At 52.8% G+C, this 22,555-nt stretch overlaps 1 protein-coding gene across 1 annotated transcript; it reads right to left on the bottom strand.

Moving 5' to 3' along the window:
* Nucleotides 1–546: 546 nt before the first annotated feature.
* On the bottom strand, nt 547–20,704 carry STRIP1 (striatin interacting protein 1). Its single transcript, XM_005311569.3, has 21 exons — nt 20,539–20,704; nt 18,872–18,941; nt 17,005–17,079; nt 15,428–15,562; nt 14,287–14,407; nt 12,763–12,831; nt 11,552–11,658; nt 10,786–10,913; nt 8,615–8,797; nt 8,169–8,386; nt 7,619–7,684; nt 7,331–7,394; nt 6,741–6,812; nt 6,180–6,254; nt 5,610–5,707; nt 4,556–4,682; nt 4,314–4,414; nt 3,664–3,730; nt 3,136–3,240; nt 2,691–2,895; nt 547–1,890 (listed from the first exon to the last, which is right to left on the bottom strand). The coding sequence occupies exons 1-21, from the start codon at nt 20,665–20,667 to the stop codon at nt 1,643–1,645; spliced, it is 2,463 nt and encodes an 820-aa protein (XP_005311626.2). The 5' UTR covers nt 20,668–20,704; the 3' UTR covers nt 547–1,642.
* Nucleotides 20,705–22,555: the final 1,851 nt, after the last annotated feature.

Here is a 22,555-nt window from a genome sequence, read left to right as displayed (position 1 = left end):
ACCTGCAGTGTTCTGGTCGGAACTACCATCTTATCCATCCATGGACACAGCAAGACAGGGCGCATCCCACCAGAGCTATGTAGAGAGGGGTCAATAACTCACCCCCAACTTTTGTCACCCGAATCTTCTAATGCCTGCCCTTGTCCCCACCTCACCCGCTCTGCTAGCACCTGGCATGGGGATCGGCTGTATGGGCAGACCCAGGGGCGATCAGAGGACACTGGAAACCCTGCCTGGCTCACGGTCATTGGCCAAGGAGAAAAACCTTGTGTGTTTAAGAGGGGCTAAGCTGCAAGCTAGGAAGGAGCAGGTTGGTCCAGCTGCCAGAACAGCCAGACCCCCATTGCGGGCACAGCTACTGAGACAGGCTGGCCCACAGAGCCTTGGGCTCAAGGCCTGATGGAAGAAGGGGAGACTGGGGTGGCCTCAAGAGCAGAAAAGGCCCAATTGGGGAAGGTGGATGGGAAGCTGTAGGGGCCTGCTGGATATCGGCAGGGAGCAGCTGCTCTGCAGGATGGAGGAGCCCCACACCTAGCTCAAGCCAAGTCCAAGCGCAACAGATTGTTTAATGCAAAGAGTCACAAAGACATTAAAAACCTGGCATTTGGAGTTACGCAGGAGGAATGGTTACAGGGCTATTTATAGATATGTACAGCTCCCCTGCGCCACCAAGCGGGGTGAGGCGGGACAGCAGCCCAGCTCCAAATGAAGGTCCCTTCTCCACTCACCATGTCCCCTGCATCCTAGCATCAGCCACCTTGTTTGCTTGGGGTCTTTTCGGCTATGCCCAGCCCTGGCATTGGTGAGAGCACAGGCTGCTGCTACCACCACTCCACCTTCCTGCACACACTAGGTGGCAGCACCGAGCCTGTTGCTCCCCACACCCTCTTCCCGAGCCCCTCTCTATGCCCCCCACACCTCTGCCTTACCCGAGGCTGCTCTCCCCGCCTCTGGCCAGGGAAGGAGGTAGGAAAAGGCAGGTGGCTAGAGTGATGCCATGCCCTGGGTGAGTCATCCTCCGTGGGGATTGAACCCGGGACTTCCGGTTTTAAAAGCAGGAGCCTCTGCAGCCTGAGTGGAGACCCCAGATGAGTTGGCCAAAGCTGTAGGAGGCTCAACCACCACTAGAGGGGGACAGAGCACCACACTGAGTGGGCAGGAGTGACTGGTTTGGGACCAGAACCGGCAGCCACATCCAACCCCCGGCACGGAGGCAGAGCATAGAGCCCTGTCTGAGCCAAGCAGTGGGGCCAAGGAACATGCTTCCCTCGGATGGGATTGGACTCTAGTGTCTTGGGGATGATGGAGGAGATCTGTCCTCCCCCCAGACCCCTCACTGAACAGCGTGGAAGCCAAGCGACCCAGGAACCCAGTCGGCACAAGCTTCACCAGGAACTGCAGCGGCTGTTGGGTCCCCGCAAAGGCCTGTGACTGGTGCTGCTGTGTCCTTGAGCAGGTGGGATGAAGCCAGGCTGCCATCTGGAGAAGGAGGGAGGAACAGCTGTTCCAGGCAGCATAGGCCACACCTGGAACATGCCTTCAGTGGATGAGGAAGAGGAACTCGACCATTCCCGGCATCGTCCCTTCGGCACGTTAGCCCCAGCTCCAAGTCTCTGCAGGGCCCCCTAATGTCACACAGGCATTATTGCAGCAGTTCTTCCCAGGAGATAGGTCTGGAGAAGACTTCCCTTTCTAGCCATAGATCGTAGTTCATCTGGAAATCCTCTGGCAGCTCCACCCTCTGGCCCAGCACGCTCTGTAAACAGTTATCCACGGGCAGGAAGTCAGGGTTGCTGTGCGCCCGGTCATAGCGCCGGGAGTTGAAGCGCTCGATGCTGGCTCGCAGGGCGCACTCCTCCGCCTGGAAGTCCCAGGGGCGCGCATCCAGATCTAGGGCAGAAGGGGGAGGACATTAGGCCTATATAGCCTGGGGAAGGTGGTCTCCTGGTCATACCTTGCCTACCCTCTCCCTCCTTGGACAGGCAGCTGCCCCTGCCCACGAGTGTCAAAAGAGGAAAAGTCCCTTTGATTAGGAATCCCACGATCAGGGCTCCTAATGCCCAAGCTTCAGGGCTTGAGCTATCACCAGTGGGAGTCAGGGAGGGCACTGGGCAGTTAGGTGCTTTATGGCTTTTGCCAAGAGACAGGATACTGGGCTAACTGTACCACTGAGCTGCTCCCATATAGCAGTTGGGATGCCACCTCCCCATAATGGGAGGTTGGTACAGCTGCCCTGGGGAGCGAGTTCCTACAGCTGCCAGTTCCTGATAGCTGATGGGTATAAACGGGAGCAGCTCAACCACAGTTGCTAGGTCGACTGCTGCTGCCCACATCTTTAGGGTGGAGATGAAGCCAGCAGTGCTCCATCTTCACCCACCCATGCCATTCTCTCCCAGCATGCAATGCTCCATCTTTGTCCAAGCAGCTGCCCTCATCTGTAATATGGAGGGACAGCCTCCTGGAGACTACAGGTCCCAGCATGCAATGTTTCGCCTCCATCTGGTATGTTAAAGACCTGTTACGTTTTATGCCAATTAGCGACGCCCTTTGGGCTCCTGGCCAGGTGCCAGCCTGACCTGCTATTGGGCAAAGTGAGCAGATGCCCCCTGGGATAAGCACTCCCTTGGGCTCAACCCAACCCCAATGAATCAGGCACGTGAGAGGCCATGGGCAGAGGGTGGGGGTGGTACCATTTCCATAGGCCCAGTCATCGTTGAGCCGGTGCCGCACTTTCTGGTAGATAGCGGACATGGTCTTCATGTTGCTTTTCCTCCACTGCCGCCCCAGGTACTTGGTCTGCACCTTGAGCAGCTTCAGGACATAGAGCTGCATCATGGCTTGCTTCACCTTCAGGGCTCGTTTCAGGATGGGAGCCGACTTGAACACCACCAGCATCTAGGAGGCACACTGGTCACACCGCGCCACGGGGCACACGCAGTGCGTAATGCTGTGCCAGGCACATGTACACCGAGCCCATCCATACCCCTCCCTGGCATCAGGACATGGGCTGGATCGAAGACTCAGCCCACACTCCACACGCGGAGGTTTTTAAGGCCATATAGAGCCTTACGCAGCCCCCCACCCACACAGGTCTCTGCACCTTGTGGTCCCGACATCCAATGGGCCCCTACTCACCATGGTCCTGGAGTGTTTCCACTTTGTCAGCTTGTTCAGTATCCTCAGGAGGTTTATACAGGAGAACAGGTTCCGCCAGCAAAACTGGTTGTTATCCCCAGCTTCCTGCAGAGAGATGAAAGCCGGGTGGGAGGGTGAGCAGCTGGCTTGGGGGTGTGTCGCGCAGGGATGGGCTGCCTGTGGGAGGAGGCTCATGCTATACAGGGCCAACCTGAAGGCCAGGAGTCCCTTCCCACCCAGCCCTCCCCTAGCGCTACCTGGATCCCAGTCACATGTGCGGGGAGCTGATCTCCGGAAAGCCTGGGCTGTCACAGCAAGGCCCAGAGCCCAGCACTGCCCCAGCCCTCTGAGCAGCAGCCGCCTGCTCTGGGTGCTTACAGGCTTGCTCCCACATGCCAGGCCTCCCGGTGCTGCAGAGAGCTCTCCTCATTTCCCCTACAGCCCCTCTGTGCTCTGGCCCCAGCAGGGAAAGGACATGACAGGCAGGAGGGGGGCAGCCTGCAGGGCACTGCAGGGGGCTGAGCTCACCAGACTCTCTGCCGTCAGCTCCGGGAGCTCGTGCACCACGCAGTAAGGGTAATCCAAGACCGAGATGCTGGAAGGAGAAGAGAGGGCCTCAGCCTCTCCTGCTTGCCGATGCACAGCCCCAGCCTTGCGTGGGGAGATCTCTATGGAGTCCCCTGCACCCCCCGGGGCAGCTTCCTGAAGGATCCCATGCTGGGGATAGCTGACAACGTCCATTTACTGAGAACGGGTCCTGGTGCCTGGGCCACAACCGAGAGGGGACGTTGCTGGGGATTCAGTAGCGTGGAAGGGAGTCTGATGGGAGAGATTCGAGAACAGCTCCCTTCCTATGGGCCCCACGGCAGGAGCAGCACTTGGGGAGGGGGAGCAGGTACTGGGTACCCCACTGTGGGTGCAGTGTTGGGGGCCCTCAAGGCACCCCACAACCACTCAGTACGTCACACTGGGCCAGTGACGGGGGGCCCCCACCAGATACCCCATGGCATGGTCAGTGATGGTGAGGGACCCCATCAGGTACCCCACAACCCACTTGGGTAGCTTGCTGCAGGTTTAGTGATGGTAGGGGCACCCCACTGTGCAGCAATCCCACTCCATAGCAGATGCAGGGTCAGCGAAGGGCCTGGTGGTACAGCAAGCCCTGGGCACCCTGTTACCTGTTCTTGGCAGTGATGTAAGACATGATGTTCTGATTGAAGAATTTCAGGATGAGTGGGATGCAGTTGGCAAACACCAGGTGCTGGGCCATGTACTCAAACTAAGAGCAAAGATAAGGGAGGCAGATAAGCAAGCAGACCTGAGCGCCCCCTGGTGCTCCGTGTTCCCCTAGTGAGCTGCATCTGTGTGCGGGGGGGCGGGGGCGGCAGTCCCCCACCCGGGGGTCCCCATCCAGGTTTACCTGATAAACGTGATTCAACTTGAAGTGTTTGAGCAGCAGCAGCAGCACGGCAGAAATGGCCTTGACAATGATCTCTTTGTGCCGGTTCACGTCCACGCCCAGCTTCATGCTCTGCAGCACCGTGGTCCTGGAGGACAAAGCCCCAATCTCAGCCCCCGTCTCAGGGAGGGGGTAACCAGTCCCCAGAAGAGGGGATGGCCAGAGACAGCCAGACCACAATCCTACCAAGGGAGTACAGCCCACCGCCTCTTGCCCCTTCTCTCCCTCTCCACAGCCATCATCCCGCTGTCCCCTGAAGGCCTTTCCTGCAACTCCATACGCTCATGCTACCTTTAATTAACGAATAAGGTTTCCAGGATACACTTCACCCCAAAGATCCCAAGGTGGCCAGTCAACCAACTGATCCCTATGCCTAGTTTGTAGCCACTCCATCCCACCGCTGAAACGCGGCCATCTCTGGGGCGGACGGCAGCAGCGGCTAACAGAACATGAGAATGTTCAGGGGAGGCCAATCCCGTATCGGATTGAAACCACAATTTAGACTGGCACACTAGTTGGAATTAGGCCAGGACGCTGGGCTAACACGCCCTGGAATCTGTACCAAGCTTGACATCTCAGCAGAAAGAGAACACCTCTGCTAGCACAATGCCCCCAGCGCTGCAAGTCCTGACTCAGAGGGAAGGCGCCTGCTACAGTCACCAGCACCGCTACCTGCGCAATCTTGGGTGTGAGCCAAAGATCTCCCCTCCAAGCAAGGGTCAGGCCTAACCCTGCTTAGCGCGAGAGACCTGACAGAATCTAGGGAGTCTAGCTTCAGGCCATTTCCTAGCTCAGAGTTCAGACTTGCTCCCAGCACAGGAAACTGAGTCACCTGCCGCAGTCTGGATGCTGGCGAAGACTCCCCAGCTCCAGCACAACCAGCCAGGCCTTAAAGCGCTGCCATGCAAAGCCAGGAGGGGCCTTCTACCTACCAGAGACCTAGTCACCCCTGTTCTCTCACCCCCCCATTCACCCCGCCGTCGGCTTCTCCAGGCCACCAGAGAAGGGCACTCACGGCATCTCCTCCGGCAAGACGTCCGCGAGGATGTTAATGGAATCCGTCTTGGCTTTGGAGGTGGGGGCTGCGGCCAGCAGGATCTTCAACAAGGCAATCTGTGGAGTGCATCCGAGAGCTGGGTGAGGCTGGGAAGGGCCTCCGAGGGCAGAGAACAGGGCTGTGGGCGCTGACGCCGAGGTTCTTAATGGCCCTCAATTCGGTACGCGGTGGGGAAAGGCGAGAGGATGCCACAAGGTGCGTGTCAATTTGCAAAGAGGGAGCACATACCAAAGGGCAGGGGTGGGCAGAAGTCATGTGACTGGGGACATACTCACAAGCAGGGGCAATCAGGCACTTGTCAGGAGATGGGTCTGAAGCAGCAGAGGGAACAATCAAGCACACGCCAACGGACAGGGAAAGGAGTGATCCAGTATGACTTGGCACATACCAGTGGAAAGAGGCTAAGATCATGGGATCAGGCCCACTCCAATGTAAGTTTGGAGAGGAAAGTCCAGCTGTACTGGTCAAGGCGGGGGAGTGGGAAGGGACGGGGCTCGGCCTAGGATCTGTAGTGTGGCCACAACTCACCATGTACTGGGGCAGGCTGGGATGGAGGCCCTGGTACAGGGTTTCCGTAGGAACTTGCTCCACTTCCTCTTCCCCCTAGTACAAAGATGAGAGAACCGCGCCCTGAGAACGTCTCCAGCCCTCGCAAGGTGGCCGATTTGGATTGGGGTGCAGGGGCCTGCCTGGCTCTGCAGAACCAGACACGAGCACAATGTGGCCTCCCAGGACACGGGCACAGCCCTCCCATCCCCCAAAGGACAGCCTAGCAGTCACACAGCAGGCTGCCACATAGGGATAAGAGCTCATGAGGGGGGAGGAACCTCCCCCCGCAGGTTACCCTTGAGCAAACCTCTCTGGCTAACTGAATGCACACAGTGACAGGCTCCTGCATGCAGTCACCTCCTCAGGGGATACAGGATTGGCAGGGTCCCCGAGGACAGACACCTACCCAAAGAAACCCCAATCAGCAGTTCTGCAGGCCCCACAGCCTCCTCCTCGCACTCCCCAAAGAGTCACTTTACGGATCTGCCTCCCTGCAATGTGTGGACTCCCCAGAGAGGGGCGCGCCCCTGTGGCACTCACCCCAGAGAGCGGGGAGCGCAGGTACTCCTCTTCCATCTGAACCTGAACCTCCGCGATCGACGTGTACTTGTGCTGCGCAGAGACAGAGCAGGGGAGGTTAATGCCACCGGCCAGTGGCACAGGGAGATTCCCCCAGTCCCTTCGCTGACGGTGCACACCCCACCAGCTGCAGCCCACCCAGCGGGGAAGCCACAGACGGGCTTGTGAAGGCAGGTGCCTGTAACATTTTATGACCATTACACGTTCTGTCCACCTGACCGTTATGTAGTTTGCTACCTGCTCACAAAGGATTAATTCCAACAGGAAAGCGAATGGACCTTTCTGGTAACCCTCCATTGACGACCAGAGAGTGGCCCGGAGTCTGGATGGTCGTCACACCACGGGAAGGGGCTGACCTGGTTCGGGAGACCCAGGGTAGACAGGGAACTTTGCAGGGGAGAAGAGGGCAGCCCTGCGAGAACAGGAGAGAGGGCAGGCTGGAGGCCTGGCACCTGGACAAGGTGGACAGTCGGCCCTCAACTGGTGGGAGGGGTTAGAGGCATCCGCACATACAGGCAGTGTTGAGGGGAGCCCGTGAGGGTGGCACTCACCAGTTTCAGGGTTCGGATGCTCTCGTGGATGGGTCTGGGCAGCCCCACCACCGTGTTCGTGTCACTAGAGAGAGGAAAAAGCCAGACTGACACAGAGGCTGAAAACGTCCCCTCCTCCTGGTCAGAAAGGAGAGGATCCATTTCTCCTACAGGGCAGAGAGCAGCCACTGAGCCAGGCGGGAGTTTGCCCATCTGCTGTAGCCTTGCCAGCACGTCAGCATGTGAGGCTGAAATGGGATGACCCACAAACTGGCTCTGCCCAGGCCCCAGAGCTCTGCTTTAACTCACCTCCCCAGCGTGTAACCGATGAACTTGCTGCGGCTGGATTCCAGGAACATCTCGATGTCCTTCTCTCTGCAGGAAGGAGGAGATCACTTACCATGCAGTCAGGCCCACACCTTCCACCACTGCCGTGCTGGAGAGTGCCCGCGTAATTACAACCAGGAAGAACAAATCAGCCCAACAGAGCTCTCCTGGATCAAGTGAGATTCAGAGAGAGCAGAGCTTCCGCCTCCACTTCAAAGTCCCACCCCAGGAGGGTCCCCACCCTCTAGGTGAGTTCCAGTGTGGAACACGATAACCCATCATTGCTCCAAGACAATGCCACCACCCTGGAGGCTCGTAACAATGGGGTGGTTGATCTCGACAGCCCCACTGCTGGACAGTTCCTAGAGGGTCCTGTCTTTATCCTGAAGGATACTGGTCTCCATCGGGGGAGCGGAAACCTGTCTCACACTTTAACCATCGCCACTCAGCATTCATTAGACAAGCCGATGGCAAAACGCTGCCAGGGGCCTGGCACGAGGTCATTCCTAGTGGTCCTGAGGAGACAACTCACCTGACCTTGGGAGCCCAGGGCAGCCCCTTTGGGCAGGTGAGTCGGTCGGTGGGAGGGTGCTGGATGGGTGGAGGCATCACCTCATCTCGTTCCAGGGGGAACGTCTCCCCCTCGAGGCTGTTGTCATCGTCATTCTCCTCCTCTTCCTCACGGGAGTCGTCAGCTTTGTAAGGGTCCCGCTCATTGAAGGCATCAAGGTTGTCTTGCTTAATCAGAGCCTGGAACCAAGGGAGAAGGCGGCTGAGTGGGGAGGAGGTGAACGTCAGATTGACACGGGGAGACTATCTCTGGGGCGCAAGTCACCCCAAGATCACACTTGACTCCCCAGCATGCCTAGGGCAAGAAGTTGGCTGCTCTGTGTTACCCTTGTTAATTTCACTGTCCCCTTGAGGGCAAGGTGACGTTCCCTCTGCGACCCCCCTGACCTCGCCCAGACTCGGCCTCACCTTGTGTTCCCGCCGGCCCCGTTTCTGCTGCTGTTCGATCAGGTCGGAGGCCGACGCCGGTGGGGACGCAGCCCTCATGTTGCGGATCACTTTGATGCTGTCCTCTGGAAGTGGCGGGAGGCCCAGTATCTCCCGTTTCTCGGCCTTCATGGCTTGAAGCTCTTCAAAGCCTCCCAGAGTGCACTGCAACAGACCCCCCCACACACCCAGAATTGTGACTGAGGCGACCGCATGTACAAGCGCCCGCCGGACACACAGCGTACAGGGTTCACTCACTCGGCAGAGCTCCAAGCACCCCACACCACCTGACAGAAAGTCCACGTGAACAGATCCTCGAGACAAAGAGTTCTGCCCATAAACCTTACGTATGGGGTCTGTTATTTAGGGTCTATCTATGTCAGATGCTGGACTGCTCAGTCTGAAGACAGCTGAAAAGCCAATGGACAGAAAGGCACCGCTGGGGTTCTAGCTACAGGACATCACAGATCTAGCGAAGTGAAGGGCGCACTTTCCTTTGGTCAAGAGGTCATTCAGGAAAGAGGGGTATGGTCTAGAGATGGGAGCACAGAGTTGGTCATCAGAAGCTCTAATCCCACTGCTCACACCATCTCCTCTCTATGACCCTGAGCATCCAAAACTCTTGGTACCTCAGGCCTCCCATCTGTAACGTGGGGATAACACTGGTGACAGGTCTCACCACGGAGTGAGAGGATCTCTATGGAGCGCTCGGACTGTGAAAAGTGCAATGGGATACTGCCCCAGGGTCCTACCATTCTACTTCCTCTGAAGGAATGGAGGATCTGCTACAGGAACCCAGCAGTATTCAGTACAAGGGCAGCTGGGAGTTAAAGGCTCCAGGAAGTCAGCATAACCCTTGTTATTCATACACGGAAGGTGCTTTCAGCTTTGACAGCTGGCAATGTGTTTAGCACCACAGGGAGGGGGAATTTTAATAGAAAATCGACCCTGTCAATAGCTCCCTGTAAACGGATTGTGGAATTTCACCTGTTCCAAGCCACAACCTGCACTGGGGACTATCTACATTACAGACTGACACCCTGGTGATCTCACATACTGTTTGTGTCTAGCCAGTTATCAAACTGTTCCTCATTGCCAGGATGGTACAGGGCCATGTCCCTGACCGTGAGCAGAGCTGTCACACACTTGTTCCAATGGTTAATTACTCTCACTGTTAAAAATGTATGCCTTATTTTCAGTCTGAATTCATCTAGCTTCAATTTCCAGCCATTGGATCCTATTAGACCTTTCTCTGGTAGATCAAAGACCCCATTATTAAATATTTGTTCCCCAGGTTCTTATGGACGGTCAAAGTCACCAATTAACCTTCTCTTTGTTAAGCTAAATAGATTGAGGTCCTTGAGTCTATCGCTAGAAGGCAGGTTTTCTAATCCTTTCATCATTCTTGTGGTTCTTCTCTGCACCTTCAGCAATTTATCCACATCTTGACTGAATTGTGGGCACCAGAACTGGACACGGTATTTCAGCAGCGGTCGCACCAGTGTCAAATACCCAGATCCCAGAGATCACAAAGAGAAGTCAAATAACCTCTCTGCTCCCACTGGAGATTCCTGTTTATGCCCTTTGGGCCATCGCATTGCACCAGTGCTCATGTTTAGCTCATTGTCCATCACAACCGCCAGTCTTTCTCAGGGTCGCTGCTTCCCGAGACAGAATCCCCCATTCTGTCTACGTTCTTTGTTTCTAGAGGAATACAGTTACATTTAGCTGTATTCAAATGCATACTGTTTGCTTACGCCCAGCTGACCAAGTGATCTCGATCGCTCGGAATCAGGTGACCTGTTCTCTTCATTCTTGACCACTCCCCCAATTTTTGTGTCACTTGCAAACTTTATCAGTGATGATTTTCTGTTTCCTTCCAGGTCGTGGCTAAAAGTGTGAAACAGCGAAGGGCCAGAACCGATCTCTGCAGGAGCCCACTGGAAACACACCCACTCCACGATGATCCCCTGTTTACAATTACTCAGCTGCATCTCAGGGCGGGTGTACCGAGTTCAGCAGAGGACAAGACAGCCCCTATCACTTGCTTCCAGCCAAGTCGGCTCCAGATTAGATGCCAAAGAAAGAATTACTTGGATGATGGCTTTAGAAAACTTGTTCCAACTCCCCTGCTCACACCCGGGGATTCTTACCAGCACAGTTTTCCAGAGCAGCAGCAGCACCTTCTTCATAGGGAAGTGTGGGGCGTGGCCGCTGCAGAATTTGGTCACCATTCCGAAGAGCATAACGGAAAATGGCTCGTTGTTATACAGCGGGGCCCCTGGAAGCAAACACACCGATAACAGCCATGCTCACCTGAGGAGCCGCCCACCCTCCCATCACCACCTCCCTTTCAGGGCAGAGCTTCCGCATGTTCCTAACTTCACCATCCCATCCCCTACCTGCTCACCCCTGCCCTCATCCTCTCCTCCCTTCTGAAGTTCAGAATCTACCGTATTTGCTTACAAATAACTCTGATGCTGGGCAAGGATGGCCCCAGAGACCAGACTCCACAGCAGAGATACAGCACAAGCAATGGGAATGCTGGCTTCCTTGGCTCTGCCCCCTCCGGTGTAGCTTAACCCTGCCCCAGAGGAATCCTCCACTAACAGCAAAAGAATCCTGTCTCCATGGCCCATTCAGGCTTTGGCTGATTTGCCAAGACAGACAAGAAGAGCGTTGGGAATGGATTCTGCAGAGTGGGCCCATGTCACCTGGGAATTGGAATGGGACCCAGTAATTCACTTCACACAGGCCACTGAACTGCTGTAAGCGGAGGACTGCTGGTCACTACCAAACGGGCCAGATTCGAACCACTACAGAGATTCCAGGCCCCGGCTCATCACCTTGCAGAGAACACTGCTGTAACCTACCCACCCCACCATTACACACCCGGGACATCCCAGGGGAGGCTCCTACCTAGCTCTGCTCGGAAAGTCTGCCTCATCGTCTTCCACTCAACCTTGTCTCCCTCAGCCTCCTGCCGGACCGTCTCTACGATCAGGTACATGACGTTCAGCAACACCCTGCAAACCGCAGAGAATCAGACAGGACCAATGGATGACCGAGAGGGGAGCAGGTCTCAGAGGCGCCTATGACCTGCTGGCTCCAGCAACACTTAGAAAGGCAGTCATGTTCTGCTCCCATTTGTCCATATCCCGCACGAGGAACAGATCAGACTCAAGGGGACTAGAGCTAGATATTGGAGTTGGGGGTAAGAAACCCTCTGGAGGAGTGTTACCCAACTGGCAGGTCATGGCCTCCGGGGGTGGGGAGGAATCACGAGATGTTGAACCCTCTTCCCCTCCCCACCCAGGGTCCTTCAAGGTCATAGAGTTTACGGCCAGAAGGGTCCCCTAGATGATCAGTCTGACCAACTGTATATTACAGGCCACAGAATATCCCCCAGTCAGCCCCGCACCAAGCCAACAACCAGAATTAGACCAAAGTGTTACAGCCCTCAGAAGACGAAACTATTGTGTACCACAGGCAGAAAGCAGGTCAAGGATTCCCTCTCTGGTAACACACAAACTAACCAATTATCTAGGCTCTGCATCGGCATTATTGATACACTTTTTACTCTTAATAAATAAAAGAGGGTAGTGAAAATTTCTAACTTCAGATAAGGGGTCACCAACCTGAAAAGGCTGAGAGAGTGTGCTCCACTCCTCACCTCTTTGCCCCCCGTCTTTTGACCCAGTAGAAGTAACTCACTGTGTACATGGATTAGGAGACAGTCTGACCCTGCATGGCAAGCCCTACTGGTCCATCAGTCCAGTATCCAGCCTCCAGCAGCAGGCTGTACTTGATCCTGCAGAGATGCTAATGAGCTGAGCACGTCTACAGTGCCTTTCGAGCCCAAAGCTCAACACACTTTAACAAAGGCGGGTGCCATTAGACCCATTTTATAGGTGGGGTAAATGAGGCACAAAGAGACCACAGTGAGTCAACACTCTGGAAATGGCGCCCATTCTCCTGACTCCTAGCCCTCTCTGCTGGACTGAACTGCCTCTCAAAGGAAGGAAACAAATCCCATAACGCACCTGCCAAAGCTCCTTTCTGAACTCCCAGGCCTTCAGCTTAGACCCTGAAGCCTAACATTCAGCAGCATCTCCCCATCATTTACTCACCTCAAATCCGTGCTGTCGGCCAGGGAGATGGCGGGCTTCCTCACGGCACTGCTGCAGGCGGCGCTGTTACTGCGGGAGGAAAGAGACTCAGACCCTCAGATCAGGTTGCCCACCTCTCCCTCTGGGAAAACGCAGCTTGGATGATTTAACACCACCGTAAACAACCAATTAAACCACACAGGAGAGCTGATCGCTGCCACTGGGATCTGACACGACTAGACTCTACTGATGCCAAACACTGGAAGCCTCCAAATCAATCCGGCGACACAGGGAGCAAGCGCAGAGTCCCTCATGTCTGAGGAAATTAGTCCCAGTTGATCAGAGGCCCACAGAAAGGGTACGACTCTCTCCTAGGGGAAACTAAATCACATTCGGTACTTGCTGCAGCAGCGCTTCTTAAACATCTCACTAAACCTCCCCCCGCACCCCCACAACTTAGCCCCATTTCTCAGATGGGAAAACAGACACAGCAATGCAGTGATTTGCCCTAGGCCTCAAAGGGAGTCAGTGTCAGAGCCAGGATTGGCATTCAGGAATTCCTAGCTCCCAGGCCTGCCCTCGGAAACCCCTCCCTCAAGTGCAAAGGTCTCTGCTCTGGAGCCCGCTGCCGACGTGAAAGGGCTTCATCCTTAGTGGATTCTCCCCCCAGGCGCCCATCAACAATGCACTAGCAGTCTACGCTCAGGGCAGACCTAAGGATGCGCCACGTCTAACATGCTCACTGGCTAAATGGACTAACCCCCGGGAAGAACCATTCTCGCTAGAATGGGTGTCTGACCATTCGTTACCTCCCTGCTCCTCTTCCCCTTGCAGAATAAAAGTGTTCTGGAGAGCACACAGGTGAGATCTCCAGTACAAATCCAGCCCAGCTGCCACCAACTGACCACTGGTTGGAGGCGGGGTGGGGGAGGGCTTCAGCTCCTAGTAGCCAAAATCGACCACCACAGTTGGCAGCCTGAATAGACACACCAAGGATTGAGTATCAGAAGGGTGGCCATGTTAGTCTGAATCTGTAAAAAGCAACAGAGGGTCCTGTGGCACCTTTGAGACTAACAGAAGTATTGGGAGCATAAGCTTTCGTGGGTAAGAACCTCACTTCTTCAGATGCCTTGCAGATGCCTTGCATCTGAAGAAGTGAGGTTCTTACCCACGAAAGCTTATGCTCCCAATACTTCTGTTAGTCTCAAAGGTGCCACAGGACCCTCTGTTGCTTTTTACCAAGGATTGACTGGACTGACCTGGAGGCAGTATCTCCAGGACACGCGTGAAGCACTCTGAAACTTGCAAAACTTACTGCTGCCTACATTGCCCCTGGTCCTTGGAGACAGAGCTCAATCCGACCCCCACTGAAGTCAACAGGAGCCTTCCCGCTGACTCCAACGGAAACTGGATTGGGAGCAGAGAGCTGCTGGGAAGTGAGCATCTTTCACAAACTGGAAAAAGATCCAGGTGGAGTAGTTCACGCACAGGTTACCAAAACTCTTCGGGCACAGCTTTTCATATCCCCAGCCCCATGATACTCACTCAATCTCCATGTTCAGAAGCTCCACCAAAGCGTTGAAGGTACCAACTTCCAGTAGCAAGAAAATGTTATATCGCATCCAGGCTTGAACTTCAGCCTCGGAACCGCACTCTCCGAAGGTGCCTGTAATAACGTTATTATTGGATCACCTTTCCGTCAAGAATCTCAGTGCACTTCACAGACATTCAAGCAAGCCTCAGAGAGCCCATGCGAATCTGATCCACGGATGACAGACAGGAAGACAGGCACGGAGAGGGGAAGAAACTTGCTCCAGGTCTCAGGGAAAAAAAAGAAATTAGATCAACTCCCGTTCCGGTGCCCCATCTACTTGGTTAGAAGTTGGACAAAAGTATTTAAGAGAAATATTTTTCAGTTAAAATTATGCATTTGGATTTAAAGATTTCCCCTGAAGCATTTGCAACCCAAACTTTACCACATTGAGCTAGTGCAGGAGAACCTGGGGCCAGATTTTGGCCCCGTCCCCGGCCCATACACGCTGATCTGATATAGGGAGTGTAAAATGGATACAACCGCCAGAGGGAGAATTCCCCTCGCTGTGGCAGCTCTGTAAGGCTCAGGTGCGTGGCCCCATGCTGCCCACAGCATAGGGGACAGGCCTGGGGGTAGGAGAGGGAGTGGGGACAGTGCTCAGCCCCACAGCCATTCTGGCCTATGGAGCATTCCACTGGCAGACAAAGCCCAAGCTGCTCTTAATTTGACTGGGGCCACAGCAGCCCTCAGTGCAGGAAGAACATGGGTATTGCAAAGGCATTTTAAACAACATACTAATTATTATTATTATTCGAGGCGCTTTTGGAGGATGCAGCTCCGCAGCTTAAATCAACCTTTGCCCCAGACCCTCCTGGGCTACCCCTTATGCTTCAGAATCGAGCCCCTAAACAGGAACCCAACTAGAAATAAAGGTGAAAATGACTCATTGAATGCACAACAGGTAAGATGGCAGCAATCGTAACAAGTTAATTCCGATCTAACGGCTGCAGGTGTGACCAGGGACATGGGGAGGGAAGCTGGTGTTAAACAGATGATTTCTAACCTGGGTGCCCCTTTAATAAAGATTCTACACAGAAAAGTTAACAGGGATTTCAGAACAGGACCAATTCTTCTGCCGACACTGCAACATACCTTGTGCGACGTAGAGGATGGCTCGGGCCACCTTGAGCCTCTTCTCCCTGGCAGTGACCTCCAGCCCATCAAGAAGCCGCATGGCATGGGTACGATGCTGGCTGTTGTCCAGCTCGGTCCATTTTTTATCCAGCACTGAAAAGCCAAACACAGCTAGTTTTGTGTGAGGTTGCTCCCCACAGCTGGACGGGGGTGTATATTTCTCCCCCTCTCCAAAAGCCATGAAACTATGAAGCAGTTACAACCGCAGTTCTCTCATCGGATGTAAAATGAAGAGAGGAAAATTCAGAGCATTCAGCATAAATAGAGAGCCAGACTGTCAATTTGGACAGGGCACTCATCACAGCCATGGGACAAAGCATAGGTACGTCTGATCATCAAGGGGCCAGGCAGAGGGAACTCTAAAGCAGAGGTGGGCAAACTACAGCCCGCGGGACCCTCCTGCCCAGCCCCTGAACTCCTGGCCCGGGAGGCTAGCCCCCGGCCCCTCCCCCGCAGCCTCAGCTCGCCGCTCCGCCAGCGCAATGCTCTGGGCGGTGCAGCTGTAGCGCCGCCAGCCACTGGTGCTCCAGGCAGCGCGGTAAGGGGGCAGGGAGCGGGTTGGATAGAGGGCAGGGGAGTTTGGGGGGGTGGTCAGGTGGCAGGGGTGTGGATAGGGGGCGGGGCAGTCAGAGGGCGGGGAACAAGGGGGTGGAATGGGGACAGGGGTCCCGGGGGAGCAGTCGGGGGGGGGGGGGTTAGATGGGGCAGTGGGGGGCAGGCAGGGGCAAGGGTTCCGGGGACAGGAAGAAGGTGGTTGGATGGGGTAGGGGTCCCAGGGGGGCAGTCAGGAATGAGTGGAGGGGTTGGATTGGGCGGCGGGGGACAGACAGGGGTTCCAAGGGCGGTCAGGGCACAGGGAAGGGTGGATTGGGCAGGGGTCCCATCAGGGAACGGGGGGGTTGGATGGGGCACGAGTCCTGGGGGGCCGTCAGGGGGCAAGAAGCAGGGGGGGGCTGGATAGGGGGGTGGGGGCCGTGCCACGCCTGGCTATTTGGGGGGGCACAGCCTTCCCTAACCGGCCCTCCATACAATTTCAGAAACCCGATGTGGCCCTCAGGCCAAAAAGTTTGCCCACCCCGGACTAAAGCCTTCTAGTACAGGACAGAATTAATCAGACTCATCTGTTTGAATCCACATCAGCGGTGATCAGAAGTCAGTACAGACAACAACCTTCATAAAATGAGATGGTTGTTCTTAATGGACAGACTTCCACATCTTACAGCACAGCCACAGTCAGCACCAATTAACCACCTAGCACATTTTGATAGCCTAAGTGCTGATTAGGCCACAGACACGAACCTACTCTTTCCCCTCCAGTTCACAGGTGAGGCATATTAGAAGGTGTCCTGTGAACATTGACAACATTTGTCAGCAAACACCAGCTAAGGTAAACAAGGAATCAATGTACGTGGCTGGTTCCTTCCTTCTGACACAGAGATAGCAGCACATCAATACTTCTGTCTCCTACTGTCTATGTTCTACAGGTGACATCATCTCCATAGTACGATGTGGGAGGGAGAAGACAGTTCTCTTACCGTGGACCCTAAAATCCTCCTCAAAGCATTTTCGATTCAGCTGGAACTCCGGACCCTCTGTGTAGCTGTATAGTTCTGCCAAGAGAGCATCACTGTCAATTTCATTTCTGCATCCAAACAGAAAACACCTCCCAAAAACTAACCAGTTCTCAGCTGTGAAACTAAGGAGCACGAACTTCACTTCAGTCATATCACACTTAATGTTTATTGGACTCTGTGAGCATTAGAATCGGCATGGTTTGACTTGTTACCTGGAAATTGCTGCTATGGGTTTTTTCTATTCATACTAATTATATTAATTTTTTTTTAAAAGATTTCTCATCACTGAAGTTTTCTACACTTAGGGTCCTTTGTTTTCAGTTTTTATTTTATTTATTTTTTCCAGACAATTTATCAGTGTTTATTATCACAGCAACCAAAACAGGTGAAAAATCGGGGCAAAAAATGTTAGTAATTTTTCTGGGTAAATATTGGGATTTATTTTGGCGGACAGAAAGACAGGGAAAAAATTATTCAGTCGATTACAGGTCTGTCGCATCTTATGCGCATTTAACATGCGCGATTTCAGCTTTACGCGGTCGGCAAAAACAAAAAAAAGAGAAAAATAACAATTTTAATACTGTACCTGTAGTGCGGGCGATTCCGCCCACCACTGAACTCAATGTAATTTTGACTATACGCAGTTTTCGCTTTACGTGCTAACCGCAGAACGGAACCCCCGCGTAAGATGAGACAGACCTGTAATGCTTTGAATTTCGTTCATCAATGTGGTTTGCTGCAGAAACTAAAACAGAACTCAAAACACAATGCCACGTCTGAGTTTAAGAAAACAACATATCTCTAATCCTCAAATAAAACTTTTCATTTGAATAAACGGTTTACTGTTGTAAACTTAGAACTATTGCCCTATAAATATTTACATTTAATAATTGGGCCACACCATTTGCAGCGCGTACACTCAACTTCATCCTTTTCTCCTGTTTGGTTTTTTTTAAACTTTCGAATACTTCCTTGTATTCTGAAACTTATTCTGATACGGATTTTTGTTTTCTTCCTATTTTAGCGTGCCAAATCTTTAAACCACTATCTGCTAACAGCTTGAAATGTGCAAGTGGTGGGCGTGAGATTCACTAGTACGTTCAGATACACAAAATAAGTGCGTGCCTATGCCTGCCTGTTTGTTATTGTGTGTATCTTCTAGACTAACACATAGTCTTACTTCAACAGTCAGCTTTGCATATACACACACAGACTAATGTATTATCATAATACATAAATCTCACGCAATGTATTGTATTTTCCTAATAAAACAAGTTATTATTTATATATTTGAATGATACGAAAGTAGGGTGAAAATCAGAAAAAAATGAGTAATACTTTTTGTAAAACCTGGACATTTTTTCAGTAAAAATTGGTTTAAACTGAAAACGACGGGGCTTATGTATACTCAAATGCTCAAAACATAAAAGATCTCAGAACAATGTTTTACATAAGTGAAATTCAATAGAAATTATTTTCGGTATTTAAAATATTATTTCCAGTGGAAAGAGTTTATCTGGATGTAAGTTTCTAAAGTATTTGGGATCCAAACACTACATCCACTAGTATGAGAACTGAAAGCTGAAACTGACAAGCAAGTCAAGTGAAACTGACTAGCCTGGTTGTCCAAGGTGGGAAATGCAAAAAAGAAAAGCAGGGTATATGGCAAAAATAATGATTGTTAAAATCCTATTAGCTTTAATTAACTAATGTGTTATTAAGCTAAAAACAATCATGAAAAATATATTATTTTTGAGTCGATCGTGTTCTTTTACGGACCACTGAGCCAAAAACAAGTTAATTTAAACATTAGGTTTAATTTCCTTACCCGACAGCTCTGCAGACCATCTATCTGTGTCTGCATATTCAAACTCCAAGTCCGGGGATTCAGAATAGCCCTGATGGCAGAAGAAAAACAGTTTTAATCAGTCACTATTCAGTAAAAAAAAATTCAGTCTCCATAACTTTCAAAATTCATCCTGTTGCAAGTTCAGTACAGTGTTTTCAGTCTAACAGATATGAAATTTACCGGCACATCAACAGTATCACGGTAACCTACTAAAGTGCCTTCTGTATTTTGAATGGGTGTAATATTCAACACTTCTTATTCCTACCCGATTGTGTACTGTTGCTCTGTGCTGTTGAAAAATCATGTTCCATTGAATTGCATTTCAGTGGTGAGTGACCCGTTTGTATACAGCCTATAAAGCACTCTGGGATCCTTTGTAGTGAAAGGCACTATGTAAAATTTTATATATCCACATGCTTATTTAATCCTAAAATTGGAGCAGACTAGTCTGGACCAGGGAGCTCTCAGATTTTATCAATTTAGAATAAATGTGAACCACTCTGGAAGTCTGGGATGCTACCACAGTCCAAATCCTCATCCTTGTCTTTAGGTACTAACAGAATACAAAAATAACCAAGTAAATAAATAAATAATACAGAGAATAGAGGCAATATTACTGAGGTTGGAAAGAGATCAAGACTGCAGCAAGATGCAGTAGCTTTAAAAAAAACAAATGTAAGTCATCAATATGTTCCCTTGGCTAAGCTTTACATGAATCTTGTGCCAATCGCTAGCAGAGGATAGGATGCACAGTCACCTTTGGAAAAACAATGAGGAGTCCAGAGGCACCTTAAAGGCTAACAGATTTCTTTGGACATAAGCTTTTGTGGGTAAAAAAAAAAAACTTCTTCAGATTCACCTTTGGGATTGGGATCAAATGAAACAGCAACATTCATTTACCCATTTTAAGGCAGTGGGTCTGAACCTATTTATCATTGTGGGCCGCCTATGCAGCTCTCTCTGTGTTATGTGGGCCGCATCCACACCATATATATACTACCTGTATGACCCTGAGCTGTGCGCTGGTTGGGCTGCAAGCACCCGGGGAGTTGAGAACCACTGCTTTAAGAAGTCACTCTGACTGGGACTCAATCTCCCACGTATGGACCATGTCACCTTTTGAGTCTGGCATCGCTCCGCCTGACACAGGGATGTCAGTCCCCCGAAATCTGGGTCTGGGACCGCTCTGGATGTCCCCTCCCCCTAACACAAACATAGCAGCGGCTCCAAGGTGCGGGCCAACACTGAACACCCTGCCCCTCTTATACACCCGCCAGCCAGCCAGCCTCAGGCCTGGCGCACAGACACCGCACCGATGGGCGCTTGGTCTGTATGTCCATAGCCAGGCCCACTGAGAGGCGGGGCTCCAGGCAGGTACCGACTCCCTCCCCGACAGGATCCAGGCTGGCCCCGGGCACCCACTACCAAGGCCCAGGGGAAGGGGGCTGGCCCGATACCGAGACCCCCACGGGGGTGGGTCAGACCCACTTATACCCAGAAGGGGGAGGGGTCTGCTCCATTTGGACCCGGTACCCAACCGCCCCGCCCCGCCCCGAGCGACCGGGGGGGAAGCGTCATTCGGAGCCGGAACCGAACCGAACCCCCCCGCCCGGCGGACCGAGGAGGGAGCAGGGCCGCGCGCTCACCTCGGAGTCCTTGCGCTGGTTGCGGTTGAACTCGCGGCCCTTCCCCGCCGGCAGCAGCCCGCCCCGCTGCTTGTTGTTCACGATCAGCGGCCCCGGCCCCCCGCAGCCACCGACACCGCCCGGCTCCATCTTCGCCCGCCCCGCCTTCCTCCCCGGGCCGCGCCGCGATCTCGCGAGAAGCACTCGCTCGCCCTTCTCGCGAGATCTGCAGCCAGGGAGAACGAGGTAGAGAGGCAGCCATGGCTGGTGTGGCAGACGAGTGGGTAGCCTGAGAAAGCCATGTTAGATGTAGCAGGAGCTGTAGCAACCCCCCTTTTAAGTTAGCGTGCTGGCTGCTGGGGGGCTTGACCTCACAGGGTCTTGCCATAAGGCCCCCCTGAGGCTAGAGCTGCCATCACATCAGCATGCAGCATAGCCAAGCCAAGCCAACCCGCCCCTTCAAAAGTCACAAATCATCACAGAATCATAGAATATCAGGGTTGGAAGGGACCTCAGGAGGTCATCTAGTCCAACCCCCTGCTCAAAGCAGGACCAACACCAACTAAATCATCCCAGCCAGGGCTTTGTCAAGCCAGGCCTTAAAAACATCTAAGGATGGAGATTCCACCACCTCCCTAGGGAACCCATTCCAGTGCTTCACCGCCCTCCTAGTGAAAAAGTTTTTCCTAATATCCAACCTAAACCTCCCCCATTGCAACTTGAGACCATTACTCCTTGTTCTGTCATCTGGTACCACTGAGAACAGTCTAGATTCATCCTCTTTGGAACCCCCTTTCAGGTAGTTGAAAGCAGCTATCAAATCCCCCCTCAGTCTTCTCTTCTGCAGACTAAACAATCCCAGTTCTCTCAGCCTCTCCTCATAAGTCATGTGTTCCAGCCCCCTGATCATTTTTGTTGCCCTCCGCTGGACTCTAATTTTTCCACATCCTTCTTGTAGTGTGGGGTCCAAAACTGGACACCATACTCCAGATAAGGCTTCACCAATGTTGAATAGAGGGGAATGATCATGTACCCTCAATCTGCTGGTAATGCCCCTACTTATACAGCCCAAAATGCCATTAGCCTTCTTGGCAACAAGGGCACACTGACTACTCATATCCAGCTTCTTGTCCACTGTAACCCCTAGGTCCTTTTCTGCAGAACTGCTGCCTAGCCATTCGGTCCCTAGTCTGTAGCAGTGCATGGGATTCTTCCGTCCTAAATGCAGGACTCTGCACTTGTCCTTGTTGAACCTCATCCAATATCTTTTGGCTCAATCCTCTAATTTGTCTAGGTCCCTCTGCATCCTATCCCTACCCTCCAGCGTATCTACCACTCCTCCCAGTTTAGTGTCATCTGCAAACTTGTGAGGGTGCAGTCCACACCATCCTCCAGATCATTAATTAAGATATTGAACAAAACTGGCCCCAGGACTGACCCTTGGGGCACTCCACTCGATGCTGGCTGCCAACTAGACATGGAACCATTGATCACTACTCGTTGAGCTCGATGATCTAGCCAGGTTTCTATTCACCTTGTAGTTCAAATCAACCCAGGACTCCTAGGTCCTGCTCCCAGCACGAGGAGGGAGGGCAGCTTCGTGGTCAGAGGGAGAGTGGTAGTCCCATGGGGGGGAGGTCACTACATACCAGCGTACTTCTGGCTCAGGTGCCCTCCTGCATCAGGCAGGAGACATACGCCGCTGGATCTTCATAACCAGAGCTGTTCCAACCCCGCACTTCTGTGCACTACACCACAGCCTTGTGTGTGTCTCAACCAGCAGAAGGGCATGCATGTCCTGCCCTCGCTTCCCCACTGCTGCCCTTGTAACGAACAAACACTGTGCAGCCTCAAGCCAATTACTGGATAAACGCCACAACCCCCAACCAGGCCAGGCCCAGCATCCTACTTCTTGAGCTCCAAAAATGACACGTTAAAGAAAATCTCCCTTAGTTGGTGGGAGTAATACATCCTTTATCCTCTGGTTTGGCTACTCACCTACTCAGTCCTACAGCCAGCTAGTATCTGCAGACTAGAA

The sequence above is a fragment of the Chrysemys picta genome, chromosome 4, assembly GCF_011386835.1.
Source record: "Chrysemys picta bellii isolate R12L10 chromosome 4, ASM1138683v2, whole genome shotgun sequence".
NCBI classification, from domain to species: Eukaryota; Metazoa; Chordata; order Testudines; family Emydidae; genus Chrysemys; species Chrysemys picta.
The sequence above is the reverse complement of the archived record's forward strand: the minus strand, read 5'-3'. Positions and strand labels throughout refer to the sequence as shown.